The 12981-nt window shown below is 43.3% G+C and overlaps 1 protein-coding gene across 4 annotated transcripts in view; it reads left to right on the top strand.

Annotated features, from left to right (window-relative positions):
- Positions 1 to 526: 526 nt before the first annotated feature.
- Positions 527 to 12981, top strand: part of LOC144487037 (B-cell scaffold protein with ankyrin repeats-like) — a 244024-nt gene continuing 231569 nt past the window's right edge. For 3 of the 4 annotated variants that reach the window (XM_078205325.1, XM_078205185.1, XM_078205117.1), the window contains exons 1-2: positions 536 to 647; positions 5819 to 6220. In XM_078205325.1, the coding sequence (XP_078061451.1) occupies positions 635 to 647; positions 5819 to 6220 (415 nt within the window). In that variant the 5' untranslated portion in view covers positions 536 to 634. Of the gene's footprint in view, positions 648 to 5818; positions 6221 to 12981 lie in introns of all 4 variants that reach the window. The other variant, XM_078205242.1, reaches the window with a different exon arrangement.

Below are 12981 nucleotides of genomic sequence, written 5' to 3'. Positions count from 1 at the left end.
GATCTGGAGGAGGCTGATTCTGGGATCTAGTGGCGATGTGTATCAGATAGTCTGCCTTACCAGCTGAGCAGTTTTATAACGAAGGTGTTGAATGAAAATGAAAGAAACAATTTATTTATTTTCGGGTTTTCCTCCAGGATGTATTTCTCGAGCAGGGACCAGAGGGAAGGATATTTTCCCCACTGATTACTCCCGCCGAATATAAACAACTTGTGGCAGTTTGGAAACAGCAATTTTCAAATGCCTCTCTCGGTTTAAGATCAGAAACAGAGCCTCAGGCACCTGAGCTCTTCCAGAGGCACAGTTTGTGCTTCACTCTGGGGCTGAAACATCTGTCCAGAATTAAAAGCAAAAAATAAACTTTCAGCTTTCTGTTTTACTTTAACACAGGAAGCAACAGGTCGCCCCAGCAACTAAAAATACTCTCGGAGCAGCTGCGAGTTTACAATGTATTGAAGCTGCTTTAGAGAATGATGCTATTGGTCTATAGTTACAGATCAGGAAGTGTTAGTATACAAATTCTTTCACATAAACCGGAGGGACAATGTTCTGTCCTCTCTAGAGAGTTGGGCTGTCGGCAGGTAGCAGGCAGGCAGCGAGAGATCCGCTCCAGTTTGCTCTTTGCGCCGATAACATGCAGAACTCAGGTAGGAGTGAGGTTAACAATCCTGATCTGCTGGTAAAGTGTCCTCACTGACTCTCAGGGGCTGGACTCGTTCTCATTCTGTTTCTGTGTATCTACTGAATGTGATTGCAGGGCTGGGTCCCACAGCCGATCGATACCGCTTGAAATGAAGACCAATTGTATTATTGTGTGAAGTGAAACTCGGTTAATTGTGGAGATAATGGGTTCTCACAAGGATTGCGAATAGAGAGAGAAAAAAACGTCCATTGAATTTACTGCCGGGTTTAATGCAGTAAAATTGTGAATATACAGATCGTGTGAATCCCTAATGTTTTACTGAGATTCCTAAATCTGATTAGATTTATAAATTCTGATGGTTACTCTTAAATAACTCAAGCTGTGTTGCTGCTGAAACATCGTTGGTCAAGGGATGGTCTTTATAGACAGAGAATCCCCTAATATAGACACAGATCAGAAACATTAATATCTACACTGTCCACTGTTTTATTTAAGACAAGTTCAAACTAGTAACTGTGTACAACAGAAAGGAAAATTGTCAGAAATTATTAAATTTTTGGGATTAAGTTGGGAGGAAGGAGGGAATTGTTGTCAAGCAGAAACGCCAGCATAAACCTCTTGGGCCGAATGGTCTGTTTCGTTGCAGTAACATTCTGTGAGATCCAATCCCAGTCTCTGGATTTCCCTGAGAACATTTTCAGCAAAAGAAAATCTTTGAGGAAAGTGTTTGCCTATATTAAATGTGTGTTGATTCTGTACTGAATCAGTCAGAGAGACTTCTGGAACGTTGGTGATTTGGGGTAGTTTCTGATGCATTTGGTTAATGACATTTCTCTATTTTAGATGCCTTTTAGTTTCAAAGGGAATTTCTCTTCTAACCAGTTGCCAGTAACCTCAAGCCAGGTTACATGTCTCAATATCAATATTAAAAAGAAGTTTCACAGGTGAAACTATTTCTAAATAATCCTTGGCCCTGATGGAATGCATCCCAGGGTACTAAAATAAATGGGGGGGAAATAGCAAATGTACTAGTGGTAATTTACCAAAATTCGCTGGACTCTGGTGTGGTTTGCACAGATTGGCAAACACCAAATGTGACGTCACTGTTTAAAAAAGGAGGTAGACAAAAAGCGGGTAACTATAGGCCGGTTAGCTTAACTTCTGTAGTAGGGAAAATGCTTGACTTTATCATCAAGGAAGAAATAGCGAGACACCTGGATATAAATTGTCCCATTGGTAAGATGCAGCATGGGTTCATGAAGGGCAGGTCATGTTTGACTAACTTGGTGGAATTCTTTGAGAACATTGCATGCACAGTGGACAATGGGGAACCTGTGGATGTGGTGTATCTGGATTTCCAGAAGGCACTTGGCAAGGTGCTGCACCAAAGACTGCTACATAAGATAAAGGTGCACAGTGTTACGGGTAATGTATTAGCATGGATAGAGGATTGGTTAACTAACAAAGCAAAGAGTGGGGGTAAATGGGTGTTTTTCTGGTTAGAGATCAGTGACTAGTGGTGTGCCTCAGGGATCAGTGTTGGGATCGCAATTGTTTACGGTTTACATAGATGATTTGGAATTGGGGACCAAGTGTAGTGTGTCAAAATTTGCAGATAACACTAAGATGAGTGGCAGAGTAAAGTGTGCAGAGGACACTGAAAGTCTGCAAAGGGATATAGATAAGAACATAAGAACATAAGAAAATAGGAGCAGGAGTAGGCCATCCAGCCCCTCGAGCCTGCCCCGCCATTCAATAAGATCATGGCTGATCTGAAGTGGATTAGTTCCACTTACCCGCCTGATCCCTATAACCCCTAATTCCCTTACTGATCAGGAATCCATCTATCCGTGATTTAAACATATCCAACGAGGTAGCCTCCACCACTTCAGTGGGCAGAGAATTCCAGAGATTCACCACCCTCTGAGAGAAGAAGTCCCTCCTCAACTCTGTCCTAAACTGACCCCCCTTTATTTTGAGGCTGTGCCCTCTAGTTCTAGTTTCCTTTCTAAGTGGAAAGAATCTCTCCATCTCTACCCTATCCAGCCCCTTCATTATCTTATAGATCTCTATAAGATCCCCCCTCAGCCTTCTAAATTCCAACGAATACAAACCCAATCTGCTCAGTCTCTCCTCATAATCAACACCCCTCATCTCTGGTATCAGCCTGGTGAACCTTCTCTGCACTCCCTCCAAGGCCAATATATCCTTCCGCAAATAAGGGGACCAATACTGCACACAGTATTCCAGCTGCGGCCTCACCAATGCCCTGTACAGATGCAGCAAGACATCTCTGCTTTTATATTCTATCCCCCTTGCGATATAGGCCAACATCCCATTTGCCTTCTTGATCACCTGTTGCACCTACCAGTCTAAGTGAGTGGGCGAGGGTCTGGCAGATGGAGTACAATGTTGGTAAATGTGAGGTCATCCACTTTGGTAGGAATAACAGCAAAATGGACTATTATTTAAATGGTAAAAAATTGCAGCATGCTGCTGTGCAGAGGGACCTGGGTGTCCTTGTGCAAGAATCACAAGCAGTTGGTTTGCAGGTGCAGCAGGTAATTAAGAAGGCAAATGAAATTTTGTCCTTCATTGGTATAGGGATGGAGTTTAAAAACAGTGAGATTATGTTGCAGCTGTATAAAGTGCTGGTGAGACCACACCTGGAGTACTGTGTACAGTTTTGGTCTCCTTATTTGAGAAAGGATATATTGGCACTGTGTGTGCCAATATACAGGGTGTGCAGAGGAGATTCACTAGGTTGATTCTGGAGTTGAGAGGGTTGGCTTATAAGGAGAGACTGAGTAGACTGGGGCTATACTCATTGGAATTCAAAAGAATGAGGGGAGATCTTATAGAAACATATAAGATTATGAAGGGAATAGATAAGATAGAAGCAGGGAAGTTGTTTCCACTGGCGGGTGAAACTAGGACTAGGGACATGGCCTCAAAATAAGGGGGAGCAGACTTAGGACTGATTTGAGGAGGAACTTCTTCACACAAAGGGTTGTGAATCTGTGGAATTCCCTGCCCAGTGAAGCAGTTGAGGCTATCTCATTGAATGTTTTTAAGGCAAGGATAGATACATTTTTGAACAGTAAAGGAATTAAGGGTTATGGTGAGCAGGCGGGTAAGTGGAGCTGAGTCCACAAAAATATCAGCCATGATCTTATTGAATGGTGGAGCAGGCTCAAGGGGCCAGATGGCCTACTCCTGCTCCTAGTTCTTATGTTCTTATGTATGTTCTTCAACATTAGCCAGCAGGAGTTTTGATCAAGATATTCAAAATCTGAAGAGTCTGGACTAGGTAGACTGGGAGAAATTGGTCCCATTAGTGGAAGGATCAAGAACCAGAGGACACATTTAAGGTGATTGGTAATAGAAGCAATGGGGGGAAAACCTTTTCAAACAGCGAGTGGTTAGGATCTGGAATGCAACATCAGAGTCTGTAGTGGAGGCAGGGGCTGGGATTCTCCAATCTCATTCACCCCACCACCACTGCCAGTGAGAATGGAGAATTTGGCACACAGCCAAAATTCCATTCACTGCAGCGGAATCAGAAAATCCCTGTCACGGGCAAGGCGGAGAATTCCAACCAGGGTCAATTGATACATTCAAAAGGGAATTGAATAATTATCTGAAAAGGAAAATCTGAAAAGGAAAGGGAGCAGCACAAGGTAAAATGCTCCTTTGAGGGCTAACACAAACATGATGGGCTGATTAACCTCCTGTTGTACTGTAAGCATTCTATGATTCTAACAGCCTGACTTTCACTACCACACCCTGGAGTTCCCTTATTGCCCTGCACTGATGGATCGAATCAGTCATTGCTATATCACTAACTCTATGAATAAATTATTTATCAAAGTAGCTTTTAGTATCTATTTCTGAATAGATTGGCTAATCTTAAACTCATTTAAGAAAGAAACAATCTCCTCAATGTTATATGATATAATTTTAATTCTGCAAAGAAGTTTAAGTTATTGTACTGAAAAAAGTCAGCATTATTCCATTGTATAATCTCCATCCAAATGTCATTGAGAATAAGTATCAGTTGGTTCAATTGTTGCACTGTTATCTCTGAGTCTGCTATGAAGAGAGCATTGTGAGCCTTTTTGATTAGATGCTAAACAGAGGGCGTGCAATTGTTGTGAAAGATCCTGCAGCAGTATCTGCAGAGCACAAGGAAGCAACATCCATCCCTCACCTGAAAATATAGGTAAAGCTTTGATTAAACCTCATCTAAAGGGACGGTAGCTGTGACAACTCAGCACTCCTATGCTGCAAACATGGCAGCCTAGAATTTGATTAAGGCTTAGAAGCCTTTTAAATATATGAATCAGTGCTCTATTCATGCTCTAGGATCCCAATTAAATGGAGAAAGCATGTGCTGGTACCTGTTCTACCAGGTATTGAGTGAGTTTGTAAAAGAACCACTTGATACTGTCAGGAGGAGGTTCACCATCCCTTCAAAAATCTTCCAACATTCAGCCAGAATATTTCACCATTACCCAGGTAACGCTGCAGCCAATTTGGGGAAAGCAAGCTCCACAAACAGCAATGACAGAAAGACTAGATAACATTTCAATGATACTGATTGATAGATAAATATTTGTCAGGACATTGGGAGCAACTCCCCGCAAAACCTTTGGAATGGTGCCATGAGATCATTTATATCCAACTAAGAGGGCAGCCAGGACTCAGTTAAAATTTCAAAGATAGCAGCTCATACAGTGCAACACTCCCTCAGTAATGACCCTCTGACAGTGCGGCACTCCCTCAGTAATGACCCTCTGACAGTGCAGCATTCCCTCAGTAATGACCCTCTGACAGTGCGGCACTCCCTCAGTACTGACCCACTGACAGTGCGGCACTCCCTCAGTACTGACCCTCTAACAGTGCGGCACACCCTCAGTACTGACCCTCTGACAGTGCAGCAGTCTGTCAATACCACACTGGGAGAGTCAGTCCTGGGTTTGTGCTCAGGTCTTTGGTTTGGGACTTGAATCCATGATCATCTGAGTTGGGAGAATCACACCAACTGAACCATAACTGGCACCCACCGAAATACCCTCTTTAGAGTCAGTACCAAATTAACAAGTACGATCCTGTGGTCTGTTTTCACCCAAGTAATTGATAACATTATTAACAGTATTTACTTTTCTATTGAAGACACTTCGAGCACAGACCTAGTGATCCTGTATGAAGAGGAGGCCGAAGAGTGGAGCACATATTTGAAACACATTTTTGAGGAAAAATTAAATCCACAAAGTATCTGCAGTTATAAAGTCGGATGTCCCAAAGATCTGCGGATTGTTGCTCCTAACTTGGTTACCTACAAATGTAAGTTGCTGGTGCTGACTCCTGGTTTCCTCACCGCACTGACTACCCCAATTAGAATCCAACTCAGCAAGATTTTGCAACCTCCTGCTGAAGTGGTGGTGCTGCTCTGTGGCGTGTCAAATTCAGATGAACTCTACAAGCTGGTGCCTGCCGAGAGAGGGGCCTGGGAGCTCTCGAGCAATCAGGATGCCCAGGAATATCAGTATGTTGTCAGCAGCATCATCAACTCAGGTGAAGTCACAAAGTTTTTGAATTTGGAATTGTTAAATCTTTATAATTGGTGACGTATTCCCAATGGTTACATCAGCTGCAATTATTGTCATTGATGCTTATTTTAAAACTTTGAAAAAAACTAGCAAGTGTTACAATCGGATAATATAAAGTGATTGTGGAAGGATTAATTGTGGCATGATTCCATCAGTGACAGTTTTCGATAGTGATGCATCTCTGCCACCCTTACTGCCAACCATTGGCATGTGATACTCAAATAGTTTGACCACATTATGAACACACCTTGTTTGGCTATCAAGTCCTGGGGTGGGAATTGAACCCAGAGCTTCTAGCTTCGAGGCAGGGACGCTATCCACTGCACCACTAGACCTCCGACCATTTGTTGTGAAATCTTTATGAATTTACCCTGTAAGCTTTTAAAGATTTTAGTATCCTTGTGACAGTGGAATATTAGGAAATATATGGTCTGTAACTGTTTTAAATACTGAATTGTACAAATTTAATATTACCTTTTTGTTTCTACATTCTTCTGTTACTGTAGCACATTTCCAAGAGTTTGAGCCTGATATTATTTCCAGCTACAGTATTACCTTCTGTAACCTGAGCTCATCCAAAATTCTCTACCTATATTCCAACGCGCACCCAGCCCTGTTCACCCATCACCCCTCTGCTCACTGACCTACATTGGCTCCCAGTCTGACAACACATTGATTTTAAAATTCTCATCCTTGTTTTCAAATCCACCATAGTTTCGTCCCTCTCTCACGTCGCCAGCTCTGCAATCCTCTGAGAGCTCTGCACTTCTTCACACTTTGGCCCATTTCACATCCCCAATTTCCATCACTCTTGCCTTGGCAGACTGGCTGAACCTTAAACTCTGGAATTCCCTCCCGAAACCCTCCCTCCATTAAGGCAGTCCTTACAATCAAATTCCTTGAACAAGTTTTATATTACCTGTGCTTTTGAGGTTTGGTGTCAGTTCTTGTTGGGTAACACTCTTGTGAAACATTCTGACACATTTTACTACATTTAGGATGCTACTTAAATGCAAGTTGTGGCCTCACTGCTCATTCCCAGAAGCAGATCTGAGTTCCTTATGATCAAAAGCAAACCATTACTGCTCAATATCTCGTTCAACAGCATCATGACAAGGGAATAAAATTAAAAATGTTTGAAATACAGTGAAGAGTCAGCGACGTGAAACAGTTGGGATTTTCCAGCGCCCAAACTGGGCATCGTCTCAGGCACAATGGGAAAATTTGGAGAGCTGTTAAAATCAATGACTCACCACATTTTCCCATCCTGCCTGCGACAGTACCCACAGAAAATCCCAGCCGGATAACTCAGCTATTTTTCACAGATGTTGCCTGTTCTGGCATTTCCAGCTTTTTCTGTTTTTATTTCAGATTGTCAGCATTCCCAGTTTTTCAGTTTTGTATCAGTGTAACTGGGGCATTTTCATATCAACACTTTTGTTGTGTTTATTGGATACAATTAACATAAGAACATAAGAACATAAGAAATAGGAGCAGGAGTAGGCCATCTAGCCCCTCGAGCCTGCCCCGCCATTCAATAAGATCATGGCTGATCTGACGTGGATCAGTACCACTTACCCGCCTGATCCCCATAACCCTTAATTCCCTTACCGATCAGGAATCCATCCATCCAGATGATTTGACATCTGCCTCCATAAACACTCTCCTGTGTTTTTTAGATGAATTTAAAAGCCTCTTTTTGAGATAAGGACAACAGAAAACAATGAGTTGGTTCATTAAATGTATGAATATGCAGGATAGAGTTCGACAGTGAGATATTTCCTGTTGATCTTCATACTATAATAAACGTTTCAAAAAATTGCATCTTTGCCATTATTTTGAGGCAGAGTTTACAATCTAACCTAACCCTGACTTCAGGTTACACATAGGGTTTGCTCGTGTTGCTCCCTATCTTTACTGGGTGTCTCTAATAATCTTACCGAGGTCAGGCTTCCATCACCATCACCCTTTATTTACAATGTGCTCAAAGTGCCACTCAGCAATTGCAGTCAACAGATCAGCTCCAAATCTTTTGACTGCCGGCCTGGGAGGAGCCAGCTCTACGAGGCCGATGGGGACATCTATGGACAATTCTCCCGTGGCCATCATCACAGTGCCTCTCACTGTTGAGGGAGAGAAAGTAGGATATCACTCCATTGTCTCTTCTGAGAGTGGAAGAGAAACCAAAACCAGTTCTCAGATTCACTTCTCAAACTCTGTCCATCAAGGACTGGCTCTCCCAATCTCTCATCAAAGTTGTCACCTTGAAGGAAAAGCTAGTTCCTGGGTTCCAGTGTGGGAAGCTGACAGTAAACTGTCTCTCCACTTTGGAATTGTCACCCATCAAAGACAATGGGCAAAGACAGAAGCAATGTCATTCTTCAGACTGTGGGAGTATGGAGGAGGGAATGGCAAAACAATCTGTCCTGCACACACTTTCCCCACTCCAGCATTTGCTTTTAACAGTATGAGCCTTGATTTACTGAGCATGTTGACAGAGCAGTATCAATTTCTTTAACAATCACACTTTTATGGTCTAAGCAAAGTTACTAAAAATCATATTTTAAGCAAAGTCACCTGAAATCCAAGGTCAAGCACCAAAAGTTTCATTAATGTGCAGGACTGTGATAAACTGGGTCAAAACCAGGCAAAAAAATCATTTGCTTCACAGCCTGAATTCCGACAGAACTTCTCACCTTGATAATGTATATCCCTGATTATCAAAGTTCTATCTCGAGTGTGTGTGTGTGTCCATCACTTCTTCAGAAGTGGAAATTAGAAATAGGAAGAGATCATTCAGCCCCTCAAGTGTGTTCCTTCATTCAGTTACATCATGGCTGATCACTATCTTAACTCCAGCTACCCAATCACTTTCTTTATTTATCTTGAACGTCTCAATTAGATTGCCTTCAAACTTCTAACAACATAACAATAGGAGCAGAAGTAGGTCATTCAGCCCCTCAACGCTGCTTCGCCATTGAAAGTGATCATGGCTGATCTTAGTGCCTTCAACTCCACTTACCCTCCTACTCCCCATGTCCTTTGATTCCCTGAGAGACTAAATATCTGTCTATCTCAGCCTGAAATATAGTCAGTGAGGGAGTCTCCACAACCCTCTTGAATATGAATTCCAAATTTCTTTGAATAAAAAAATTTCTTCTCATCTCAGTCCTAAATGATTAGCCACTTATCCTGAAACTGTGCCCCCAGGTCTTAGATTCCCCAGCCAGGCTAAACAATTGCCTGTCCACCCTGTAAGCCCTTTCAGAATTTTGTACGTTTCATAGAAATCATAGAAACCCTACAGTGCAGAAAGAGGCCATTCGGCCCATCGAGTCTGCACCGACCACAATCCCACCCAAGCCCTACCCCCACATATTTTACCCGCTAATCCCTCTAACCTACGCATCCCAGGACTCTAAGGGGCAATTTTTTTAACCTGGCCAATCAACCTAACCCGCACATCTTTGGACTGTGGGAGGAAACTGGAGCACCCGGAGGAAACCCACACAGACACGAGGAGAATGTGCAAACTCCACACAGACAGTGACCCGAGCCGGGAATCGAACCCGGGACCCTGGTGCTGTGAAGCAGCAGTGCTAACCACTGTGCTACCGTGCCGCCGCCGTTTCATAGAGATCACCTCTCATTCTTCCAGACTTCAGAGATTTTACACACAATTTACTCCACCTCTCATCTTAGAACAACCCTCTCATCCCAGAAACCAAGCGAATGAACCCTTCCTGCACTGCCTCCAATGCAAGTAATATCCTTCCTTAAATTTAAAGACCAAAACACCACTCTATAATTCCAGGTGTGGTGTCACCAGAGCCAGTAAACTGGAGCAAGATCTCTTCATTTCTGTACTCCAATCCCCTTGAAGTGAAGGCCAACATGCCCACTCAAGGACTTTCGACATTAAGGGAAATACAAATCTAGTCGAGGGAGCTTTATCTTATGGTTTAATTCTTACAGCTGCATGGGAGACATAAAATTCTAGAACAACAGATCAAGCATTGTTTTTGACAATTTTTTGGGATTCTATATCCCTTCTACTGTAGTTGTAGCAGATGATTGTAACTGTTCCTGTGGAATGTTATCTCCTACAGGTTCTGGATTATAATTTTCAGATGTGTCTCCACATTGTTGCTGTGCTGTTTGAGAGCAAAGATTTCATTGGCTCAGGTTGCAACCTGTAACTACAGCTACAATCTTCACTTCCAGTACTGAAACTGATAGTGAATCAGAAGATGGAACATTTCAACAATAACAATTACATACCTAGTCACTAATTGGTGGAAATCAATTCACTTGCGTTCTCTCAATGCCGTGACTGATAAATTAAGCGATTATCTGAATTTGAGTTGCCCTTTTTGGAACTTTGACTGGATTTACCTTCAGTGAGAAGGTCCTCCTGTAGTAAAGAGAGAAATAAATCTCTCAAAGCACTTATCCTGACTTCAGGGTGTCCCAGAATTATTTACAGCCAATTTTGGAGTTTTGGATCAACACCTTAGTGTTATACTCCCTCAGTAATGACCCTCTGACAGTGCGGCACTCCCTCAGTACTGACCCTCTGTGTGGCACTCCCTCAGTACTGACCCTCTGACAGTGCAGCATTCCCTCAGTACTGATCCTCTCAGTGCAGCACTCCCTCAGTACTGATCCTCTGACAGTGCAGCACTTCCTCAGTACTGACCCTCTGACAGCACGGCATTCCCTCAGCACTGACCCTCTGACAGTGCAGCACTCCCTCAGTACTGATCCTCTGACAGTGCAGCACTTCCTCAGTACTGACCCTCTGACAGCACGGCATTCCCTCAGTGGGAGCGTTTCTGCTCCATTACTGAATTTCACAGATGAACTGAAGAAGAGGAGCCTGGAGTCTAGAACAGGGAATAGCCGAATATTTGGGAACTGCCCTGGCTTGGATACTTGGTGCTGCTCCCTCACTGTGGGAGAAACTCCAGGGACAGTACTAAGGAGGCCCTTAATTGGCCACTTCAGAACTTCACTTGGTTCATGGGTGCCAATTTACTGAACACTTTCTCTGCTGTGCGTACAATACCTACAGAACAGGTGGGGCAGGGGGAAGGTCAGGGCACTTCCACCAATTTTCAGCCAGAACTGTCAAGTGGTTGATCCATCTCAGCCTCTTCCGGAAGTCCCCTGCAGCACAGATGTCAGTATTCAGCCAATTCAATTCACTCCACACGATATCAAGAAACAGCTGAAGTCACTGGATACTACAAAGACTGTGGGCAATAGTCCAGCAATAGTACTGAAGACTTGTGCTCCAGAACTTTCTGCAGACCTAGCCAAGCTGTTCCAGGACAGCTACAACACTGGCATCTACCTTGTAATGTGGAAAATTGCTCAGATATGTCCTGTACTCAAAAAACAGGAAAAATCCAACTGAACAAATTACTGCCCCATTTGTCTGCTCTTGAACATCAGTAAAGTGATGGAAGGGGGTCATCAACAGTGCTATCAAGCAGCACAATAACCTGCTCATGGATGCTTAGTTTGGCTTCCACCAGGGCCACTCAGCTCCTGACCTCATTGCGACCTTGGTTCAACATGGACAAAAGAGCTGAACTTCAGAGGTGAGATGAGAGTGACAGCCCTTGACATCAAAGCAGCATTTGATTGTGTGTTGCATGAAGGAGCCCCAGCAAAACTGGAGTCAATGGAATGAGAGACTGAGTAGACTGGGGCTATACTCACTGGAATTCAGAAGAATGTGGGGAGATCTTATAGAAACATATAAGATTATGAAGGTAATAGATAAGATAGAAGCAGGGAAGTTGTTTCCACTGACAGGTGAAACTAGAACTAGGGGGCATAGCCTCAAAATAAGGGGGAGCAGATTTGGGACTGAGTTGAGGAGGAACTTCTTCACACAAAGGGTTGTGAATCTGTGGAATTCCCTGCCCAGTGAAGCAGTTGAGGCTATCTCATTGAATGTTTTTAAGGCAAGGATAGATAAATTTTTGAACAGTAAAGGAATTAAGGGTTATGGTGAGTGGGTGGGTAAGTGGAGCTGAGTCCACGAAAAGATCAGCCATGATCTTATTGAATGGCGGAGCAGGCTCGAGGGGCCAGATGGCCTACTCCTGCTCCTAGTTCTTACATTCTTATGAACCAGGGGGGAAACTCTCCACTGGTTGGAGTCATACCTGGCACAAAGGAAGATGATCTTGGAGGTTGGTTAGTCATCTCAGCTCCAGGACATCACTGCAGAAGTTCCTCAGGATAGTGTCGTAGGCCCAACCATCTTTAGCTGCTTCATCAATGACCATCCTTCCATCATAAGATCAGAAGTGGGGATGTTCGCAGGTAACTACATAATATTCAGCATCATTTGCAACGCCTCAGATACTGAAGCAGTTCATGTCCAAATGCAGCAAGACTTCAGCAATATCCAGGCTTGGGCTGAAAAGTGGCAAGTAACATTTGTGCCACACAAGTGCCGGGCAATGATCATCTCTAACAAGAGAGGATCGAACCATTGTCTCTTGACATTGAATGGCATTACCATCACTGAATCCTGACTATCAACATCCTGAGGGTTATTATTGATCAGAAACTGAACTGAACTAGCCATGCAAATGCTGTAGCTACCAGAGCAAGTCAAAGGCTAGGAATGCTGTGGTGAGTAACTCACCACCTGACTCCCCAAATCCTCTCCACCATCTACAAGACACAAAAGAGGAGTGTGATGGA

The sequence above is a fragment of the Mustelus asterias genome, chromosome 1 (genome assembly GCF_964213995.1).
Source record: "Mustelus asterias chromosome 1, sMusAst1.hap1.1, whole genome shotgun sequence".
NCBI lineage: Eukaryota > Metazoa > Chordata > Chondrichthyes > Carcharhiniformes > Triakidae > Mustelus > Mustelus asterias.
Note: the sequence above shows the minus strand (reverse complement) of the source record. Positions and strands in the feature narration are given on the sequence as shown.